The 24,063-nt window shown below is 40.7% G+C and overlaps 1 protein-coding gene across 1 annotated transcript in view; it reads right to left on the reverse strand.

Annotated features, from left to right (window-relative positions):
- LOC145994152 (uncharacterized) overlaps positions 1 to 19,330 on the reverse strand; it is a 29,911-nt gene extending 10,581 nt beyond the window's left edge. Inside the window, exon 1 of the mRNA XM_083130244.1 lies at positions 19,214 to 19,330. Coding sequence (XP_082986370.1) covers positions 19,214 to 19,330 — 117 coding nt within the window. The remainder of the gene's footprint in view (positions 1 to 19,213) is intronic.
- Between the last annotated feature and the right edge of the window lie 4,733 nt (positions 19,331 to 24,063).

Raw genomic sequence — 24,063 nt, forward strand, 5'->3', positions numbered from 1 at the left:
CGGACCCGATGCGGCAAAACATTTTGTTGAGAAGATAGCGGAATGCGCGAGAGAACTTGCACCCGGCCTGAAAGGCTCTTACGTTTCTCCACCTGCTCTCACAACAGAACAACAACAGAGACATGACGCGGCGACAAGATGCGAGGAGTGTAACCAGGCTTTCACCCCCGAAAATTACAAGGTCGTCCACCATAACCACCAGAATGGATTATTTCTAAGCACCATCTGTAATTCGTGCAATCTTAAAATTAAGGAGTCGCATTTTGTTGCCGTGTTTCTGCACTACACGGAGAAGTACGACACACATCTCTTCGTCAAAGAGCTCCACAACATAACTTCTCGAATCAGCATCATTCCGAGAACGAGTGAGAAGTATATTACAGTGAGAGTGTGGATCCCTCTCGAAGAAGGAAAAAGTGTGGAAGTGCGAATCCTGGACTCTTACAATTTCCTGTCCTCCAGCCTCGCAAGCCTTGCATCTCAACTTGGCGACGAAGATCTTGTGGCCACCAAGCAAAAATGTTTTTCGGGGAGAGATGAGAATTTGAATCTGTTGCGTCGCAAGGGCGTCTACCCCTACGAGTACGTCAACAATTTCGACAAATTTGACGAGACGGAACTTCCACCCCGGAAGGCATTTTATTCTTCTCTCACGGAGGACGTCTGTTCCGAAGAGGACTACGAACACGCTCGTAGTGTATGGACGGCATTCAATTGCCAAACTTTTCGCGATTATCACGATCTTTATCTGAAATTGGACGTAACACTTCTGATGGATATTTTCGAATCGTTTCGTAAGAGATGCATCACAATATACAAGTTGGATCCTGCGTATTTCTTCACCACGCCGGGATTGACTTGGGAATCGATGATGAAATATACCAACGTGGAACTGGGCCTCATCGCAGAGAAGGAACAGTATGCTTTCATGGAGAGTGCGATACGCGGTGGCATCGTCCAATGTCCCCGACGCCATGCTCAGGCAAACAATTCTCATATGCCTGGTTACGATGCATCGAAGCCCAACACCTATATTGTCTACTGGGATGTCAACAACCTGTACGGCCACTCCATGTCCCAGTGTCTTCCCATTAGCGACTACGCGTGGATGACCGAAGAGGAACTCTCCTGCGAGGATTTTCTCAACTGGAGCGAAGATAATGAATGGGGCTGTTTCTTGGAAGTGGATCTCGATTATCCCGAAACACTTCACGAGAAACATCATGGATTGGCCCTGGCCCCCACCAAGGAGAAGCCACCTGGAGGATCGGAGCCAAAACTCATACTAAGCATGGAGAACAAGCGGAATTACGTTCTGCACTACCGACTCCTCCAATTTTACATAAGTCACGGCTTGCAGTTGAAGAAAGTTCATAGAGGATTGAAGTTCCGACAGAGCAAGTGGCTGGAACCCTACATAACCGAGAACACGCGCCGCAGAGCGCAAACGACATCGCCTGCAGACAAGGATCTGTACAAACTGTTCAATAACGCCATCTACGGCAAGACGATGGAGAACGTGCGTAATTACATCGACGCAATGTTGGTCACGGACGAAAAGAAATTTGAAAAGATCGTCGCGTCCCCCTACTTCAAAAACTTCACCATTTTCGACGAGAATCTAGTATTCGTTGAGAGGAACAAGAAGCAAGTGATGCTCAACAAGCCGATTGCCATAGGTGCCACTGTCCTTGAACTATCAAAATTGCACATGTACCAATCGTACTACGATCAGTTTCAACCCTTTTATGGAGATAACATCCAAATATGCTACATTGATACGGATAGCTTTATTTTTCTAATCCAAACACCAAACCTCGAACATGATCTGACTAAGATGAAGCATCTGTTTGATTTTAGCAACTTACCATCAGGCCATCACCTGCATTCGACAGAAAACAAAATGACGATTGGAAAATACAAAGATGAAGTTGGCGGGGAGTACATCAGCGAATTTGCGGGGCTTCGTGCCAAAATGTACTGTGTAAAGATTACAGAAGAAAAAGAGATCAAGAAAGCGAAGGGGGTGGGAAAAATAAGTACCAGCAAATTTAGCATGCAGGACTACAAGGAATGCCTTTTTCATGGTAAAAGGCAACTCAGCACCGATCATCGCATTGCAAGTAAATTGCATGTTTTGTACACAACGCGCGTAAGCAAGGTCGCATTGGATGCAACGGACAACAAGTTACGTGTTCTCAATTGTCAAATCCACACGCGAGAGTGGGGGCACTACAATGGAAGCGATAAATGTGACGTGTGTTAACCGTAACCCCATAGCCATGAAGTCCGCTGTGTTTTTGAAGAAGAATAGCATACGGAGGAAAAGAATGAAGGAGGGAGCCCTCGGGCGATAAAAAATAAGAGTTGAATTTAATGAGCCTCGGTTGGGAGCGGGCTTAACAGCATAATAACAGGTTGCAACTTTTCATTGCCCGAGGGCTCCCTCCTTCATTCTTTTCCTCCGTCTGGTTTTTGAAGAATAGCAAATGCACAACGTGTTAAATAACAAGGACAATGAATCTCTTTGGTTTTCGCAAAGAAAGCAAGATGGACACTCCTTCACCAAATTCCAATAACCTTTTACCTTCCATGTTATCTAAACTCAGCGGTTTGTTAATCATTCACCTCAACAGCATTTGGACGGAAATAAATAACGATGTGGGCAAGATGTTTTATGTTTTTAATAACAATTTACATTTCTATGAAATTCCGATCGACGGGAAACTTCAAATCACCATAAATCCGGAGAACACAGGCGAAATCAAAATTTCTACCGGCAAGAACATTTTTCGAATGAAGCACGACAAGATACTTTCTAACATTACGTACGATGTGTCTGCGGGAGATTATCTTTACGTGGAACTCCTCGGAGACTACGACAAACTTATTCCTCTCTTCGTAGAATTACGAATCGTCTATCCTATTATAAATAACCGTTAACCAAAAATGCCTAACGACATTTTCGGCAACACCAAGCGTGTGGACCATGCAGAAGAGATTCTCATGTTGGACATTCGAGTTAAGAAGTTGAGGACCGATTTGATCGCTTTGCAGGAAACCTTAAACAAAAGTTTAGAGTCGGAAATCGCTACGCTCCAAACGCAATGTCTCGACCCTATTCTGAAAATCGATTCCGAACTGAAAACGCTGATAAAAAATTATGTCGACGTACCTTCTTACGACAGCGTTCAAAATATACAGTTGAACGTGGATTCGCTTCAAAATGATTTGGCCAAATTACAAGAATTTCAATCGAAAAATGAAGATTTGGAAAAATTGAAACTCGAAATCGAAGAACGAACTTCCGCAATAGAAAAGAATTTCTCTGAACTTCAAACCGTGGTGAACGATATAGACGCAGAACGCTTGCATGTCGTCGTTTCTAAATTACAAGAAGAATTCACCAGCACGTTGGAAGAAATCAAATCCAAGTTGCAGACTTTGGAAGATACAATGACGAACCTACCATCGTCGGACGAACTGCAGGTCATCGGTAAAAGCGTCGCGAACATAAAAATTCAACTGGAGGCTTATCAAGATTTCGAACACATTCAAACCACCATCGCTACGCTTCAGGCGTCTCTGGAGTTGATCAACGAAGAAATTAAAAATATTCACGCTGAAGCAAGTGTGTTGACGAGCATTCAAGGCACGTTAAGCACAGTTCAGCAGAAGATCCAATATTTGGAAAATTTGAACGTCGAATCCAATCTTCCTCATTTTCATCACGTACTGGACAACATACAGGGTGACTTGGAATCGTTACGAACGAGCGTGCCTTCGAGCGAAGATTTGGAAAAATTGAAAACGGCGGTGACGGCACTATCCGATTCGAGTGACATCAAAAGTTCGTTGAGCGATCTCGAGAGTAAAGTGGCCAATCTCCCTACCTCCAAAGAATTACACGTTTTGAAAAGGAACATATCACGTATGCTGAAACGACTGGAAACGGAAACAGCGAACGTGGAACAGATTCGAGACGAACTTGCTTCGCTGGTGTCGACGCTGCCCACTTCGCAGAGCGTCGCCGACCTTCACACGCAGTTTACAGAGATGCGAATCATCGTGAACGATCTTACCGAGAAGAGCTCGAAATTGAATCAAGTCGAGAACCTTCAGAACATTGTGGTCAACATCAGAGATCAAGTTGGAGTGCTGGAATCAACGCAGGAATCAACGCTGACCTCTTTCGGTGCCAAGTTGCAAGAACTCAACGAAAGCTACAAGCAGTTGAACGTGGAAGTGAAAATCAAACCGTCATTTTCTACCGTAACGGATACCATAGTCGAGCATTTGGTGCCCGTACAAAACACACTGGGTCAGCTTCACAGCAACCTCGTTAGCATCGATACTAAATTCGCTAAACTGCATTCTCTGCAAGCCATCGAAATCAACAGCGTACCCAATCAACAGAGAATCTCCACGTTCGTCGAAGGTAACAAACTGTACATGTTGCATCCTTATCATCCGTACTACAAGTTTCTCCTCGATGGTACGATTCAGATAAACGAATTTTCGTATTGGTCTCACGGCAGAAAAGCTAGCGTTCCCACCATGACTTTGATATCGAATCGCGGTGTCCAGAAAGCAGGAAATATTCCTCTGGCACGTTGGAACGAAACGCGCAACATATATGAAATACACGAAGACGAAGATCTCACCGTTTTCGACGTGAGTGTCGGCGATAAGCTGATCGTTCAAAACACGAGCGAAGTACCACCCTCTTTGAATCCCATCACGCTTGTGCTTCTCTTCAAACGTAATCTCTAAAAATAATAAAAATGTCTAGGCAAGCTATCGTCCAAGAATTGCATAAACCTGCACGCCGCAACTACAAACGTTTGGCTGTGGTAACCAAGGGAATCGATGACCTCTGGGAAAGTGACCTTGTGGAGATGAGTAGCGGCAAGTTAAAAAACGTACATAAATTGAACAAGGGCAACAAGTACCTCCTCACCGTCATAGACACGTTTTCGAAATTCGCATGGGCTCTACCTTTGAAGGCAAAAACAGGAACGTGTGTCACGGAAGCATTCAAGACAATTTTTCGCGAAAGCGGCGGTAGACAACCACGGTTTCTGCACACGGACAAAGGGAAGGAATTTTACAATGCCGTATTCCAAAAGTTTATTCGGAAACACAACGTTCAACATTACTCGACCTTCAGTGACGTCAAGGCCAGCATCGTGGAAAGATTCAATCGCACTCTGAAATCGCGCATGTGGTCACGCTTCACGCTTCAGGGAAGCTACAAGTGGGTCACTATTCTTCCGGAACTTGTTAACGACTATAATCACACACGGCACGCAACGATAGGCATGAAGCCAGCTGACGTTACCAGGTCTGACGAGCAACGTTTAATTTCTAGCGTTTACTGTCCAAAGTACACACCCACGACAAAAAAAGCTAAATACAAAATTGGAGAACAGGTGAGGGTCAGTAAATTGAAGCGAACGTTCGACAGGGGTTTCACACGAAACTGGAGCACCGAACTTTTTACCGTGGTTCGAGTTCTACCCGGGAACCGTCACACGTATATAATAAAGGACAGTGGCGGTGAAATTTTATTGGGGCGCTTCTATGAAGAGGAACTCTCTAAAACTAAATACCCTGACACGTACCTTATTGAAAAAGTTTTGCGCAAGAGAGGCAACAAACTTTTGGTGAAATGGCTGGGACTTCCGGAAACAAGTTGGATCGATTCAAACGAAGTGATTCTATAAGTACGTGGAATGTTGTGAAACGTTTACCTAATTCGGAAAGTCAAACGAAGAAAAAGAACGGCGAATTGCTTCCCGACAGCATCCGCTGTCTGATCGTAGGTCCTTCGGGGTGTGGGAAAACAACACTGCTCGTGGACAATTTTCTCCTCGCACCGAATTGGTTAGATTGGAAGAACAGGCACCTGTACGTGTTCTCGAAAAGTTTGGAGCAATCCAAATACCAGCAACTGATGAAACTGTACGATGGTCTGGACATTGCAACGTTCGCCTCGGAAATAAAACCACTTGACGATTGTCGTGAAAATTCAGTTGTTGTGTTCGACGACGCCATCCTGGAAAATCAAAATGAAATTCGCAACTTTTTCACGCAAGGTCGTCACAAAGGAATGGATTGCTTCTACCTAGCTCAAACGTTTTCCAAAATTCCAAAACAGTTAGTACGCGACAATGCTAATTTCATATGTTTGTTTCGTCAAGATCACACCAACCTCAAGCATGCGTACGATGACTACGTAGGCGGGGACATGAACTACAATCAATTTTCGGAAGGCTGCTCTTCTTGCTGGAACGGTGACGATTTCGGATTCGTGACGATCGACATGACGAGGAAACCCAACGACGGAAAATACAGAAACAAAATCAACGACTTTCTAAACGTTGCAACGTTGTGAGAAACGACGTATATAAATAACGTCATGAGGAAACGAAAAATTGAAGACGAAAATCTCAAGCTTCGCGATTACCTCGCGAAACGCTTCAAAGGTTGGAAATCCAAGAATCGCGGATTCTACGAAGAGAAGAAACGTCAGGATCAACCTGTGATCGATGCCATCAGCGGTCTAGGTAAATAAATTAAAAGTGTCACGGAACAAAATAAAAATTTGATTAATGAACTCGTACCACTCGCAGCTAAAAGTTATGCCGTACCCACGCCCATTTCAAGCATTCCTTCGACGCCGTTCGAACTGAAGGATGCACCGGCACGACGTCGAGCCATAGGCAGCACGTCGTCGTCTTCGGATAAAATCGAGTTGGGACCTTTGGCACGAGACTACCTGAGTACAGGGAAATTCGACAAGGATGAAGTGTTCGGATTGTATCCCAGCATGGAAACCAGCGAAGGTGGCGGTGTGGTGTGGAAGATTGGGAAATCGAAGGTAACCTTCGAAGGCAACGACATTAAAGTCAATTTAGGCGACAAGGATAGTTGGACCAGGTATCCGGGTACGGTGGGACTGTGGGAACTCGTCGCCAAAAAGCAGCCGAAAGATTACACCGACGAAGATTACCAGAGTTACAAGGAAATTCTGATCATGACGGATGCCTTGTATCAGAACAACGACGCCTCGCAGAATAGGGTGAAATCGAGCAGCGGCGAGAAGTACAGGAATCTCATCAAACCGATTTGGAACCAGGTCAAAACAGGCAGCGGCGTCAAACGCTACAACACGTTACCCAAAGAATTCGTTTGGGTGGACGACGTTAGGAAACTCGTGGACCGATTGTTGGTGATAGCCGGCGAAGAGAATGCAGGCAACCGTAATTTCTACAACGAGAAGGTTGGCATCGTGGACATGATCAGCACGAAACTTTCCAACTTCATCGTGAACGACGACAAGGGCATAGGTTACCTGATCAAAATCATCAACACGCTGCCTCCTAAATTTTGGAACGTGGCCGAAGGAAAGGGGCTTGTGAACGACATCATCAACAAGTTACCTTTCGAGATGCATCTACCTGGCTACCAGTACTGCGGACCGGGTACCAAACTCGAGAAAAGATTGGAGAGAGGAGACAAGGGTGTGAATCCGTTGGACGCGGCATGCAAAGATCACGACATCGCTTACAACACCACGCAGACGGATCTGGACGCACGTCACGAAGCAGACAGAAAGTTAGAGCACGCAGCTTTCGAAAGATTCGTGAGTAGAGACGCATCGTTGGGTGAACGGGTCGCCGCACTAGGCACCACCATCGCCATGAACACGAAACAAAAATTGGGGTGGGGTATATAAATAACATACAGTAAAAAAACAACATGGCTTGCATAACTAATTTGCCACCCGAGCTACTATCTAAAATATTCAAAAAGGTAGTTAACGGAGATGTTAATAAACTTCTAATCATAGCAAGAACAACGCCGGAATTTCGCATCCCTTGTGAAATGGTTCTCAAGGACCATCTTCGGGAGATCAGCGGCCTGAGGTGCAGTGATCTCAACATTCTGCTTTCGGCTGCAGGGCAAAAATTGGACGATAGGTCGGACGAACTGCACGAGGCAATGCAGGGAAGAAGACAGTATACTGATGATTGGTACAAGTCTATGCAGGAGAGGGAAGATATCATTACGCACATCATCGCGTTCTCCGAAGCACGAACTTTCTTCCTCTGTTAAAAAAATAATAATATATATACGTGTCAAAAAACTTGATATATAAATAACACACATCGTGAAAAAAAACAATTAAATTTCTCTAACACACACACTGAAATTTTTCTCTTCTTCGATATGACAACTGAAAAAATGAGTGATCTCCAGGCATTAAAACAAATGCTAAATTTGTCAGTCGAGTATGTAAAAATTCGGGAATTGGAAGTCGACAAATCTTACACGATAACTTCCGGTTCAATCGTTTCTACCCAGTATGGTCCTAAGGTACGCCTGTTGCTCAACGCACAATACAGTCTATTTTTACCAGATCGATACGCTAACATGTTATCGGATGAGAAGCTATCTATTTTAATCGAGAACAAAACTCGAATCGTGTACAAGGGGACAAAGGAACTTTTTGGCAAGAAAACAAAGCACGTTATAGAATTTGTGTAACGACTGCGAGGCCTTGAAAATATATAAATAACATACCGTAAAAAACTACACAAGAAAAAATCTCAGAATATATATATAAATAACATACCGTGAAAATAACACATAGAGCATCAACATGAAGCCCAAGGGTGTCGTGTACCAGATACCATACTCCAATCTAAAAAATCTAGGTACCCTCGATGGGTTACTCACCAAGAATCAACGCGAGAAGAAACGTTCTTGCTTGTCGAAAGGACATGGAATGAAATTGCTGCTCAGCACACCTCAATTGAAAAGGTTGCAGCGTTCGCGGAAACAGCAAAAGATCGGAGGTTTCATATTCAGCATCCCGGCCATCCTGGCAGCATTGGGGGCCGTTGGAAGTTTGGCCGGCGGAAGTGCCGCCATTGCGAAAACCGTCATCGACTCGAAGAAGAACAAGGCGGAATTGGAAGAACAGAAACGTCACAACCTGGCTATGGAGAAGAAGGGGAAGGGTATAACCAAAAAACAAAAAAGCAACCTCGATGCTTTGAAGAAATATAAAAAAAAGAAACAGAAGCACTCACCAACCGAGACATTGAATCTCTGATCGAACCGTTACAAATCAAACACTTCAGAGGAGTTTTCATGTCCGACTCGTTACCTTCAAGCGTGAAAAAAAGAGAATGTGGAGTAGTCAACTTGGACGGCCAAGAAAATCCAGGCACGCATTGGATATGTTACCACAAAAATGATGATAAAGCATTCGTTTTCGATTCTTTCGGAGGTGTTCCACCTACAAATTTAGTTCATTATCTGAAAACAAGCAAAACCTCCATATACTACAACGACGAACGCATTCAAGATTTCGGAGACGTGAACTGCGGTCATCTCTGCCTCTCCGTGCTCGCGTTTCTCTCTAAAATAAATAACCCTACGATCGAGGATTTCCAGAAAGCATTGTGGAACCTCAAACAGCATCACTAGGATGGGCGTGTTCCATCTCACGAGCGAATCTTCAATCTTGAAACTCACGCTGCACGACGACATTGTCTATCCTAAATCCGTGGCTCTGCGTGCATTCTACAGCATGTACCTCATACCTAATGTTACGCAGCACAACAACAAAATTAGCGTCGGAAGCGAACACATCGTCGTCACGCCAGGACAATACAATCTTTCCACTTTGCAAGCTCAGTTACCCAAAGGCACATACTTTTCTCAAAATTCGGTCACGCACAGAGTGGAAATCCTGTCGGCGACGGAGACCGTGGACCTGGGCACCATAGGAGAACTTTTAGGTTTCGAGAACAACACAAAACTCGAAGCTGGCATCAAGCACGTGGCAACCAACATTCCTAAATTCTTGGCCATAGAGACTTTGAACGTACACTGTAACGTGGCGGAAGGTATGATCACGAAATCCTCGGACGGATTAGGAAGTCACAAGCAGACGGGAATCATAGCCACTTTCAAACCAAGTTCCGAATTCATGGAACCGATCATCTACACGCCCTCTTCGCCGATCTATTTTCCAGTATGTCGCAACCGCATAGACGACATAGAGTTGGTGGTGACGAACGAGAAAGGAGACGTGGTAGATTTCGCAGGTGCAACAACTACTGCCATCGTGGAGATCAACGTATAATAAATAACCATACATGTAAAATGGAGCAAATCGAAAGTTACGAATTGCAATCTTTCCCTCCCAACCGTCGCACGTTCGCCAATCTCAACGAGGCGAACAGGGAGATCGAATACGACGTTGACGTAGGCGATGGGTTCATTCATCCTCACAGAGCGGACCTCTACCTTCAATTCGACGTGGTGAAGAAAGAAAGCGGAGACACGTTTCCCGCAGCAGCAAACTTGATACTCGTAGACAACTTCGTGCCTCACCTGTTCTCGCAGGTGGAGGTGAGGAAACACAACACCGTCATTGACAGAATAGATTATCCAGGCATCACGTCGACGGCAGTGGGAACATTGAAATTATCCAAAACAGATGCCGCATACTATCAAGCAGGAGGATTCGAAGCCGGGACCAAAATATTGACGAGAAGTCACACGGTGCTCTTTCCCATGCGTCTGCTTCCAGGTTTCTTCTCGGACTACAAGGAGATCATGTGGAAGGGAGGACTGCGCGTTACGTTTCGAAGAGCGGCCAACGACAACGACGCACTAATGCGATACGCTACTTTGGGCCCGGACGGCACCACGCCGATAGCCAACACTTTACCCGAAGCAGCGAAATGCGTCATCCGAAGCATGGAATTGAGAATGCCGGTGGTGGAATACGAAACGAACTACGCCCTCAAGTACAAAGCGGAGATCTTGAAAAGTCCCCAGGTGCTGATTCACTTTCACGGTTACCAGTGCGTGCAGAAGATGGCGTCCGGAAGTCACATGGAATTCGACGTGACGACGCAGTTCAACAACATACAGTTCGACATGCCAGATTTCGTCGTAGTGCTCTTTCAGACCGGGAGGGACAAAAATCAGGAAAAAGATTCCAGCAAATTCGACGACTGCAAGATCAAGAACGTTTATCTGAAGAATGGACGCAATGAAGTGTTCCCGCGCGAGAATTACAATCTCGACGTGACCAAAAACGATTACCTCAAACTTTACGAAGCGTTTTCGGCTTACAAACGCGTGACCGAGGGAAGTGTGGACATGTACTACACGCCCAGCGAATTCAAAGCACGGAGACCCATGACCGTCATCAACACATCTAAGAGAAAGCAGGTGGTGGTCAACGATCGAACCAACATCAAGGTCGTCTGCGAGTTCCACGATGCCTTGCCCGAGGATACCCTATGCAGTGTCATCCTGATTGCAGAGAAGTCCTTCGCCTACGACGTGAAGAACGAGAGGGTCACAGAGCAGTTTTAACAAGTTTTTTTAACATCTTTTCTTGCACAATAAGAAATTTTCTGCACTAGCACAATCAGTTACAATGGCACAATACGAATTTCACTAGTTCAGATCAGTTACAAATCTCAATTTCATTAGCTATCAGCTACAATATCTTTTTGCACTATAGCACGAGACAATCAGAAAATTTGCACAAAAAAAATTTGTTGTTGTTTTTACACGTGAAAATTAACAATAAAATTTCTTTTTTATCGTTTCAGATGCTGTCGAAACATCAAAAACATATACACACACACTAGAAAATAAGCATGCAACTTTATTTGTAACACACACACATACATTCTCCATCTTCATCAAGAAAATATTATAATAAACATAATCATTTTTATCTATCTTATAATAAAACTCTATATCCAAAAAATATCACATAACACTAGAGTCGTTAGTACACGTTGCATGCATTACGGAGGTCCTCTGTAGGGTTTCATGGAAGTTTGGGGAAAAAAAAAAAACACGTGAAACTCTACAGAGGTGCGGTAATCTATAACCGCAGCCATTAGAAAACTTTTACATTTTTGGTTGGGCACCACGCACCCTGGCGAGGTTATAGGGGCCAGGCATTCTAAAAAACAACAATTATTATTTGTTTGTTTGTTTGTGTTACAATACATAAGCGCGCGCACGTATGTGCGTGGCACATCGTTCCCTCCCCGAGAGAGAGGTTTACGTAGGTCGCAATACATAAACATTTGGTCCCGGACTTGGAAAATTACGATAAAATACACTCGTCTTTCAAAAATAAAAGAATGAGAGGAGAGGTTTACGAAAATCACGATATATATAAACATTTGGCTCCGGACTTGGAAAATTACGATAAGGTGCACTCATTTTTTCAAAATGAGAAGATGAGAAGATGAGAGGAGAGGTTTACGTAGGTCGCAATACATAAACATTTGGTCCCAGACTTGGAAAATTACGATAAAATACACTCATCTTTCAAAAATAAGAGAATAAGAGAATAAGAAAATGAGAAGATGAGAGCGCACGCGTGTGTATATGCCACATCTTTCCCCCCCCCCCCCGAGAGAAAAGTTTACGAAGATCACCATATATAAACATTTGGCCCCCCTTGATTCCAGCACTCCAACTTCATCTCTAATGTTGACGACAATGTTCTAAAGGTAGAGAGAATAAGAAAATGAGAGAATGAGAGGATGAGAAAATAAGAGGATAAGAAGAGAGGTTTACGAAGATCACGATCTACAAACATTTGGTCCTTAAAAAATGAGAAGATGAGAAAATAAGAAAATAAGAAGATGAGAAGATGAGAAAATAAGAAGATGAGAAGATGAGAAAATGAGAAGATGAGAAAATGAGAAAATGAGAAGATGAGAAGATGAGAAGAGGAGAGGAGGAGAAGAGGAGGGCTCCTCTTTCACTCATCACTGCCTTTTTGCACCCGTGAAGCGTCGTCAGCGTAATAAATGAGGCGCGGAACAGAGAGAGAAAGTGAGTTTTTCAACTTTTTGTAGTCGTTTAGTCAAGAAATCAGAGTTGCAGTGGGAGTCACAAAAGTACACTACTATATATATATATTAAAAAATAACACCGAATTTTGCCCTAAACAGCGAAAAGTAACACCAAATTGCGATATAAAATAACGTCGAAATTTAGGGAAAAATAAAACGAAAAATTCACGTCCCCTAGCAATAAGTTGTAATATGGTGTGAAATTAATCTTCGGGGCGTCGCATTTAGATGGCTGCTCCCCCACCTCCTTAAGTGTTACCAGACCTACATTTTAATGTCCAGGAGGAGGTGAAAAAAGTCCCACATTTTCAGCGTCACATAATTTGAATTAAGAAAATTTGTGTTTAGGTATAAAAAGCAGTAATCAAAGGAAATATCTAGCATTACAATTCTGTGGACTGAATTCAGACACTGCAAAAAAAAAGTAGTGCCAGAAGAAAGAACAGAACAAAGTTATTGAACCATATATCACCCAAAATGAAACTTGTGGAACCATTTCAGGTTATGTTAAGAACATTATGTTTCATATTTTTTCAAGTTATGTTAATTGATGAATATTTGTTTGTCATTCCAGGTTATAATGCAAATGTTGAGAGAGTATTTTCATTAATGTCAGCGCAATGTAATGATGAAAATGAGAAATTTCTCACTGAGTCTGTAAAAGGTTTGGTGTTCGTTCGGTATAATTTCAAAGAGTTCATAGTTCCAGAAGTATATTTTTACTAAATCTGAAATTTTGAGAATAATTGGCTCCTCCGAGAAATGACTGAAAACACGTGTGGTAAAAAATGTATTGTTTATTATTGATTACAAATTTGGGAATTTTGTATCTAAGAAATCCTTACAATAATAATTATTTCTTAAAAATTGAAAATGTGTCAATTTTTCATTATTTACTAACATGTTCTAGTAATGTGTAATATTTACTACGAATGATTTGTCTTCTACATATTAGGAATAGGATAAGAAGTCCTACTTTATCCCCCGCCGAAATAAAATTTTGGCTGCGGTCCTGTTTGGGGTGAGGGCAGAATCTAACTGGGGCTTAACCTTGTCTGGGCCAAATGAAAGAGTTTTCTATCCCACAAAAATACTGTCCAGGACTATTTTGCTGTTAACTTTGTGTAATCATAAAAATTACTCATTGCTTTGCTTCTCAGATCTAAGGAGGTTAACGAAAGTACCATTAACTTGTAAATTTTAATGAACCTTTAAGTTTTGGAGAGGCTAGTGGCACCCCCCCCCCCCCGGTCAAGTTACGCCTATGTTGTGAAACATGAAGATAGAAGGAGACCAATGCTGAAACGTGTGATATATATGTATGTAAGGGGCAGAGGACGTGCGAAATGCAAACAAGTAGACACAGAACTTCACATAAACACGAAAAAATTCACCTTCTCATGTTACTAACCATTACTGGTACGGTGTTACACAATTACTATTTCTAGGTAATGTGCAAAGGCGACTCAAGAAAAAAAAATCACGTTGGAAACTTCCTTATCCGTGCCAGACAATTGACTATGCGCTTGAACTTATTGAATGATAAAACTACCTCTATTTTTCTTTTCATCTACTACATATTTTTTATACATTATTATAATCTCTTCTACACCTTTTTGTCATATTTCTACTTTTACTAAATCAATACTTATCCTCCTACAGTTTACTTATATTTTTTTTATACTTGTGCTGGCATCTATTTTTCTTTTTTGAAATTCCTTTCTGCCCATCTCGTGTTATTGAAATGCAGTTAAGATTGCTTTATACGTAACTTAGTTATGCGTAATTCTGTTTTATACGTAAAAATTACTGTAGATCCCGGCAAAATATAATTTAAAAACGTGTTAATTAAACCAATTTTCTTAAAATACAGTTGATTTTCATAGGCGTGCGCACGGGGAGCCAAGAGGGGGCAGTTGCCCGCCTCTAATACCCTTACTTAGAAATTTAGTGTATAGGAATCTTATCACCGTTATTAAACAATATTATAGTCTTAAAAAAATTAAGTAATTTCAAGCCGACAATACTTTCAAGCAGCTACGAAAGAGGGAGAATGGTGCATTATTTCGTATGTAATTGAACTATTGAACGTCGTTCCGTTACACATTTCTTGTTATTAACATTTCCACACAGTTTATTCGTTAATTGTGTTACCTCTATGCTTTCGCAGAATAAAGTGCCCATACATTAAAAATCAGTAGCGGCGATTAGGTGACAAAAGTGGGAAAGGCTTGTTATTAAGACGCCATAGAGAGGGGGTAAAAAGTGTGTGGGGGGTAACTGCCTCCCACGCCCTCCAATCGCCGTCACTGTTGGGAATGAATAAATTATGTATAGTTGTTTTGAATCTGCTGTGCGAAACCGTGTTTATGTGTAACATCGTAACTGAACCACAGAGAGAGAAAATAAAGAAGGGGGGGGAGGCAGAGAACATTGGTGGCACGGAAGTTTGAATTCTTCTAATACAGTAATTGTCGACAGGTCCGCACGCAGTATATACGCGCACGCCCCTGTTACATACCCATCAATACATTAAAACAGTGAGATGAAATGAGGTTTTTCTTTCTCCGACTGAACTTTCATCAAGGCTTTTGTCCCCCCCCCCTAATCACAGGATCTGCGCACGCCTATGTTCATTTGTGAACAATGTCACAGAAGTGACATTTTTCGATTGCTACTGGTCGGCCATGACAACAGAAAGAGGAAAAGTTACACGCTTGGCCAGAAAGGATTTTTTTCCCGGGAAGTAGATGCTAATCCATATAAAAGTAAAACTGATACAGCTGCAGATTTTGGCATCACACTTTGCACAGTCATTAGTAAAAGAAATGCTATTTTAGACAATTTTTCTAAAAAAAAATTAGGTAGTAAAACTATAAAACTACAACACCAATAAGCCTTGTTTCCATGATATGAAACACTCAATATGCTGACCAATGCAGTAATTTATTTTATTATAAAACATAGTCTCAAGAAGACCTTGCTAGAAGGTTGAAACGTTACGTTTAGTTTATGTTTTATAATAAAATAAATTACTGCATTGGTCAGCATATTGAGTGTTTCATAAAACTACAGTGTCTACTGTAGTATTTTAGTATCAAAATCTTCACTAATAAAGTGGCAATCGTTAATTTACCACTTTATGACAAAAATAACCTGTATATCTTGTTCTTCAAAATAGATACAATTACAGTATTTTAATAATGATATGACATGGTATTTAAATTTGATTTGTAATGAATTCTCAGTTATACCCATTATTTTCTCTTCGCCTTGACATACGTATAACTCAGGTTCAACTTTATCTGGTTTGTAGTTACTTTTTTTCAAACGGTAGCCGGACAATTGCTATGAACACAGTTAGAAGTGAAAGGGCGGGTGGACAATTGCGATGGCATTCTAAATCTACTGGCAAGGTAACTTGTTAACGTACTTGCACTACAATCACTTTAGCGTGTTTAAAATTAGTGTTATAACTAGGGATAGAATATTTATGACCTAAAAATTACCAAAATATGCTCTGATGACCTAAAATTTTACAAAATATGCACTATAATTTGAAAAATATGCCCTTTTAACTAGACTGTTTCAAATCAATATCTAACTCATGCTGAAATATTTTCATTAAAAAAAAAAAAAAAAAGTGTTCCCCTGTGCTTAGCACCATGCCATGAAGGCGTATAGGGGGTGTGGGGGTAACGTACCACACTTTCTTGATCCGGTCATGAGTGGGGGTGATGTGATCAGCATCACGCCCCTGACCGCCTTTTCATATACATACTATTTTTAGTTCACTTTATGGGCCTGATGAGTTGAAATGCACAATGAATACTTTCTGTAAATTTTCAATTAAAAATGGAAAATATTTTGCTGCAGTCCAAAAAACATGGGAGTAAGAACGAATCCACTTGGAAAATAACTGTATATTTCTTGAAAAAGCGAAAATATGCTGAATATGACCGAAAATCTATTAAAATATGCTCTATCACGTAGAAATGGCCAAATATGCCAAAATATGCCCTTAAAAATCACCTCAATTCAATTAGTTTCTTCACAATATGAATTTATATATATTTAGGGAACATATCACCCTTACCAAAAAAATATGCTGTCATAAAAATTCTATCCCTAGTCTCATAACTATTTACTCATTCTCGCATTTTTGTTATTATCTTTCTCTCTTCTTTTATTTCTTGTCAGCCAACCTTTTGAAGTGGCCCGTTTCGTCATAAAAATATGTGCGAATGCACTTCCCAACTCTCTCGTAGATTTTAATGTCACGCTTCTTCCTTTTCTGACCTTCTAGATTAAGTTCCATCCGCATGTACTTGATGTTGGTGTCTTCTGTTTGTCTCTTCTGGTTGGCCAGAACGTCATGAATTTTTGGATGCGGTCTTCCAAGCCACCTATTTATTTTGTGGTTCCAACCTTCTACAGCATTATTAGTTCCGTGGCGCCTTTGGTTAGGTTAGGTTAGGTCCTGATCGTCGCAAGTGTCCTACCATTAATTTGTAAAATGACCTTCACCGTCAAAATCATCGCAATTGTCCGCGATTTTGACTTCATCCCAATTGTCCGCCATTGCAATTGTCCTAGATTATTTTCAAACACATAGCCACATTTATACAATCAACATTAAGGTTTTGGCGCTAGTCAAGGAAGATACCCCGAGTTGGCGCCTCGAGCCAAATATAATCATTCGTAAATAAATTGAAGCGGAAATGCTGAATAATCGAAATTTGAAGGGGGGGCGAAATGGAACATGCCATTGAATCAGAACCAAGTAAATTTAATGATATTGACCAGAGGGATGTGAAATATTCCATTAGACCCAGTTGCTGTGAACTAATTTAAACCAAATTTTATATTTGTCAACAAGCCTAGATAAAATCGAACTAATACTATCTATGATTATGACATAATTTATTTATTAATATTAAATTTCAAGGGTACATATTAATTAACGTATAAAGTTTAAAAAAATAGAAAGATATTCACGAGAACAATTATTGGGAACGAGGCATCGACTTTTAAGAAACTAATTTACAGGACTGGGGAATCACAAGGTTGAGGATCACTGCTACAGAATAACCAATGGCATTGCCATTGTCGACGGGTAATTCTAATCCCCCCCCCCCGGCCTGGTTCCAAAAAAATGCAATTCGTTGCCACGTTGAAGAGACATGTTATAGACATCAAATAAGGGCAAAGTTAAAATACCGATTACATGCTGTACATGGACGGAATTTTTATATAGAGGTTCGAGCCGTTGGTAAAATAATAATAATAATAATTAGTATTACATTATTATTATTACTATTATCGGTACTTTTTTATGTTTGTTATTGTGTTCATCATAAAAACTACTCTAAATATTGTGGTATGTTCATAAATCCATGTAGTTACACACACACACACAAACAAACAAACATTTCTTCCGTTAAAATAAAATTTTGTTAATTTTCTTCTCATATTAAAATGTGCTGCTACAGCGTACCGTTGTATACTGCCAGAAAAGAAATTATGTTTATTATTATTATATCATTAGGGAGACCTCTCCTAGAGCCACCAAATCAGTGAATATGTAGTACAACTGTTTTTCATTATTTCCTTCCTTACATTTCATACAATTAGTGTACTAAAATGCATTCATATTACATACAAATTTGTACACACCGCGTTCAAGAAAAAGCTCTAAAAAACAAGGGGAAATTTTAATCATAAAGTTTGTGTTCTGTGACATCTCACATAAAAATCTTACCTTTGAATTTTGCAAATGAAAATCATGTTATTAACATGCGAAGTTGTAAGAAAATCTTTATAGCAGAGTTGTTACAGGTCCAGGTATTTTAAATAAATTAAATTCCGGTCCAGGAGAGAATATCAGTAAGCGTAAATGGGGTCTGGACCGTAAAGAACCTTTCTATCTGTAAAGTATTTCAATTCGGTCCAGGAACCTTTTTTCTGGATGAATTTAAATACGGGCCAGGAACATTTTTTTTCCGGATCAGTTTAAATAGGGTCCAAGTTCCGTATTGAAATGTAACAATACCCAACTTGGACCGAATTTAAATTGTGCGAGAAAGAAGGTCCCCGTCCTGTTACGTAACCCAATTAAACCCATTAGAATTTATGGGTTCCTGGAACTTTAACAACCCTGTTTTATAGACACCATAAAATTAGTGCAAAAAAATTACTAAACTAGCGGAAATTTGTCGGTCTTGTCAAAATCCACATTCATATACGAACACGATGATGATATCGAATTGAAATTGGACCTCAAGAGTACCTACCTGACTGATTGAGAGATTGACCATCGGCTTCAGCTTCTCGGGGCATCTGTACGAATCAACTGGTCCAGGGACGGAGAGGATGCTGGAAACAATCACCATGGAGACGAGATGCTTCATGTTTACTGAGGACCTCGCACAGCAAATTGAGCTTTGGGAGTGTCACGCTCTTTGCGGAGGGGAAGGGGAGGGGAAAATGCAGCCTGCATCACAATCAACCGTGTCTCGCACACGTGTGTATATCCTTCACGAGCAGAGAGAAGGGTGTGGAGAAAGGAATCGAGAAGGCTGGTGATGACCACGTGGAAGGATTGGAGAAGTTTCAAACTTCACGTCCTAGCAGCTACGAGTTCAAGCTGCTTATGAGAGATACGAATTCAACTTTTGAGCAGGGGTTTAACCGTAATTTTCTAATTATAACACCATTAAGCCTTGTTTCCATGATATGAAAAAGTCAATATGCTGACCAAGGCAGAATTTATTTTATTTTAACATAAACTAAACGTAACGTTCAACCTTCTAGCAAGGACTTCTTCAGACTCTGTACCAAATACAAATGAAATAAGGTACAAAACAGGAAGATATATCAAAAATCACTCCCCTCCAGACACAAGATTATTAGAAAGTTGTTTATCTGCAACATTCCTTTCCAGGTGTTCCAGCAGGTGGCCTTCTCCTGTCAATTGTTGTTTCACCTGACAAGCGATTTAGATAAACATTTCCTTCCATCTGGAAAGTGGTTGGACTCCTTATCTCCTTATCCTTTCTCTCTTCATTAATCTTCCTTCTTCTCTCCTCTTTCGCTCTTGTCCTTTCCGCTCTTTCTACCATCTTCTTCCATTGTTTGTTTATCTTCAGTCCCCAATTCTAGTTCATTGTGTCTTCTTCTCTATTTCCTCGGCCTCCTTCCATTTTCTCACTAGTACTCTCTTCTCCCTTCCTATTTGCTTAGTCTCATCCCACTGTACGTCATGTCCTGTTTCTCTCGTGTGCTTAAATATAAATTCTGCCTTGGTCAGCATATTGAGTTTTTTGCAATTTCCTGCAAATATTGTGCCAAATAACCATACTTTCAGAGGGTTGTTAGGTAACATATTGGAGTGGGGAGCGTTTGGGGCGAATGGATAAATCGTTGCTGTTGGGTGGGTATGCGGCACATTACTCAGGGCCAGAGATTTAGGCTCCAGTGTGTGAAGAAATGTTTTCCCGGTCTTATTTTGTGTTGTAAATGTCTATCTAGGGGGGCAACTGCCCCCCCTGAGAACCTTCTTTGCCCCCCCTGTGAAAAATAGAGAACATATTCCTACCTGGAATTCTCACTAATCTTTACAATTATATTCTCTATTACTCTAACAACATAACAAAAACACTTATTTATTTTGTGATTTATTAAGGTGTGTGGGATTCCGAATAATGTCGTACTAGGATTAGGGGCAGAAAATCCAATCCTGATTCAGACTTCGGGAAATGATTTCGTAATTTTCAGTATGTAGAACAGTTGTGACATTTTTAGAAGTCTTGTATGAAAGGAGCCTAATGTGTTTCGATGTGTTGCTATGAAGTTTGAACTGCTTACTCTTTAGTTTCCGAAGTCTACCTATTGGTAATAGTGATTCATGTGGTAGAGATAGGGAGTGGATATTTGATTTTTATTACTTAGCGTTGCCTTTCTGCCACTTCGAGCTAATCGTGACAATCAGTGATGACGTGAAATTGATGAAGAGAGACTCACAAACAGTGCTGGAACCACAGCAGGGGCCGGGGGAATTTCCCCCTCCCCAATTTTGGTCGGAAGTCCAATCTGGGGGGGCAAACATTGAAGTAAAGAAACATGACTAGTAGAATCTAAGAATAGCAGTACAAATGGATCTCAAGATGGAATTAGTTTTCAAGTTTTTCTTGAATCTTTCTTCCAGACGGCCAAGGGCAGTTGCAGGGGGCACAGAGGGGCAATTGTCCACCTCGCTTTCAAATTTTATAGAAATAAAAGTACATTTCGTAAAATTTTCTTGCTCGCTTCGCTCGCAATTACGGGTTATACCATTCTTATAGTCCAAACCCTGGGAGCCAAATCGATGAAACAAAAATGTTAAATTGTTTTTCAGTTTGCAAATATTTGGATCTAAAGATTTTCTTGCTTGCTTCGATCCCAATATGATTCTTCTCTGTAATGCATTCTAAATTACCAGAGAGAGAAGTAAGGCCAAATATATACTTCAGATTGTTGCTGCTTAAATGTACGAACAATTCTTTTGAGGAAAAGGAGCGCGTACATTTGAGAGACAATTTGGCGTATGAATTGATCATGTAGTGTATTTAAATATTAAAGAAACTTTAAATACGTACACAATTTAGCGTTAACATGTTGCATATGCATTTTCTTATATTACGTCGCTCCATGTTGCATATGTGTAAAATATATGTTGTACATGAAAGTTATACGTGTCATATGTACAAAAAAATAAGTTCGTCATGCATATTCTGTCTTTCAAAAATACAGTTTGTGTGCTTGTTTTCCTTAACTAATATGAAATTGAACATGTTGGAAAAGTACCGGGTGATCAGTTTGAAATGTCAGAAAAGTAAATCTTTATATACAACAGGTTAATGTACGTATCTCCGAGCAACTTGTTCTAATATAAGCAGAAAGGATGTAAGTTTCGAATTCAGCCACATGGCAGCGCTAATGTGTATGGTAACAAAGGTAGGCGCGTCGTCTGATAATGTTCGCATGAACACGTAAACACTCATGTATATGTCTTAAATTACGTACATATTAAATGCACACACACACATATGTATATTAATTCTAAAAAATAGTATGTTTGATGTACAAGTATATACACACAATTTACTCTGACACGACATCTTTCACGTCTGATAACTTTTCTAGATAGTTGGTAACACTGACTCCCATGGTGTTCCACAGAGGGTGTTGGCCACTATACCCCGAAGATGTTCACTTCGCTGTGCGAACGAACACTGATGCAAGCGGCAATATTTCTTACGTTCGTCACCAGAGTGCAGCATATATAAGGCATGTCTAAGGGTACTCGAAAAGGTCTGTGCTACATAGTTGCAAACTTTAGCGAGAATTCCCTAAACCTGGCAGATTTTAAGGGGGAGGGCGACACTTTCCCCGGGTCCTTCATGTTTACTTATCGTGGGGGGAAATTGTTGAAAATAAATTGAACTTTTATTGTCACTTTTTCAATTGAAGATGAAGTTACAAGGAAGAGGAGTAAATTTGCATTCAGTACAAAAACAGTATTGTGAACACTCGTATGCGAACTGCACGCGACGCCACTGAACAAAGGTGGTGATCACGTCACAACAGCGTACACAGTCTGTAGTATGGTAAGCGAAATTCTCGAGTATTACATGCATGCTACTGCAGCCACGCAGCTGAAATCCGTAAACCTCCCCTTATTCGAAACTTACACCCTTTCTGCTTATATTACAACACGCTGCTCGGAGATACGTACCTTAACCTCTTGTAATACAAAAAATATATTACAAATTTTTAGACAATTAATAAAGTTTAGATGTAATGTAATCATTATTATTTAATTAATTCTATTTTTCTTGCATAACACAACACAATGGTGGTGTTGGATTCTCGTTAGATTCCTTTGTGCGTAAAAATCTTGTATACTGGAAACTAGAAGAAAACATTATGAAGCACGATTTATAATGGACTTCCTTAATTAGTTCTGAAGAGAAGCCCAAAACTGTTGGTACATATAAATCGTCTATTAACAAAGTAGATACAGTCGCTATTTATGTTAAACTTTATGTTTGTATTCTTTGGTATTCCGAAAAGTCATTATCGAAATATTGTTATTTGATATTGTTCGAACTTTTTTTGTTCATTGGAGTTTCAAGATATCATTCCTTTCCTGTTACATATCACTTTTGGAGGAGGGGGACAAGTGCCACTCTGTACCCTGCTATATCTGCCAATGCAACACAATATATTAAAAATTTGCCCCCTCTAGGATTGACTTTGCCCCCCCTAATAAGCATTCCTGGCTACGGGCCTGCACAGTAGAACCTCGTTAATCCGAACTCCGATAAGACTTCGCTTAATCCGGACAGGCAAAAGGCAAAAACATAATAAAAAAGCAGAATTTTTTCGGAAGAAGCCGCATTGACACAGGAATACCCCCGTACTGCATTGTAGTATAGCTTTACATTTTACTGTAGTGTATTTAGGCCTATGTCCTTTAAATACACCATAATAAACATCTTTTGTTGCTATAAACGGAGTTTTAATGCACTTTCTACTGTTCTTTTAGGTTATTTTAGTTAATCCGGACTTTCGTTAAACCGGTCCCCCATTAGTCCAAATTAACGAGGTTTTACTGTGTGTGTATTTATAACGCTTTCTTTCCCGCTTTATCTCATTCTCACCCCCCCCCCCCCGGTACAACAGCCTTCTACAGTTTGTAAAAAAATAACTGCATCACTTGGGAAAAGTATGGCAGGACATCTAAAGAGTAACAATAGTTACTTGTAGAAGGGATGCACATTCATAAATGTGCATAAAAACAAATATCGTGGGGTCCTCAAGCACGTCTTTTGTTTTGTTGTCTGTTGTTACCTCTTTTGCCCTCCAGGTGTCTCTGTTGTTGGCTAGTGTCCTTGAGAAACTTCATATACGGCTTGGCGGGAGATTGACAAAGTATCGCATGTTGTTCTTATCGCGTGATTGTTTGCCTCATTGTTGCTGCATTGTTTGCTTTTATAGTGTTGTGAAGTTTACGAACACATAAGCAGTTTAAGTAGTGCTGTGGATTGTGATTGATTTGAGGAGTGATGAGTTTGAAAGACACTTCTTCACCTCGCAAGCA

The sequence above is a fragment of the Lepisma saccharinum genome, chromosome 10 (genome assembly GCF_977018435.1).
Source record: "Lepisma saccharinum chromosome 10, izLepSacc3.1, whole genome shotgun sequence".
In the NCBI taxonomy this organism is placed as follows: Eukaryota; Metazoa; Arthropoda; class Insecta; order Zygentoma; family Lepismatidae; genus Lepisma; species Lepisma saccharinum.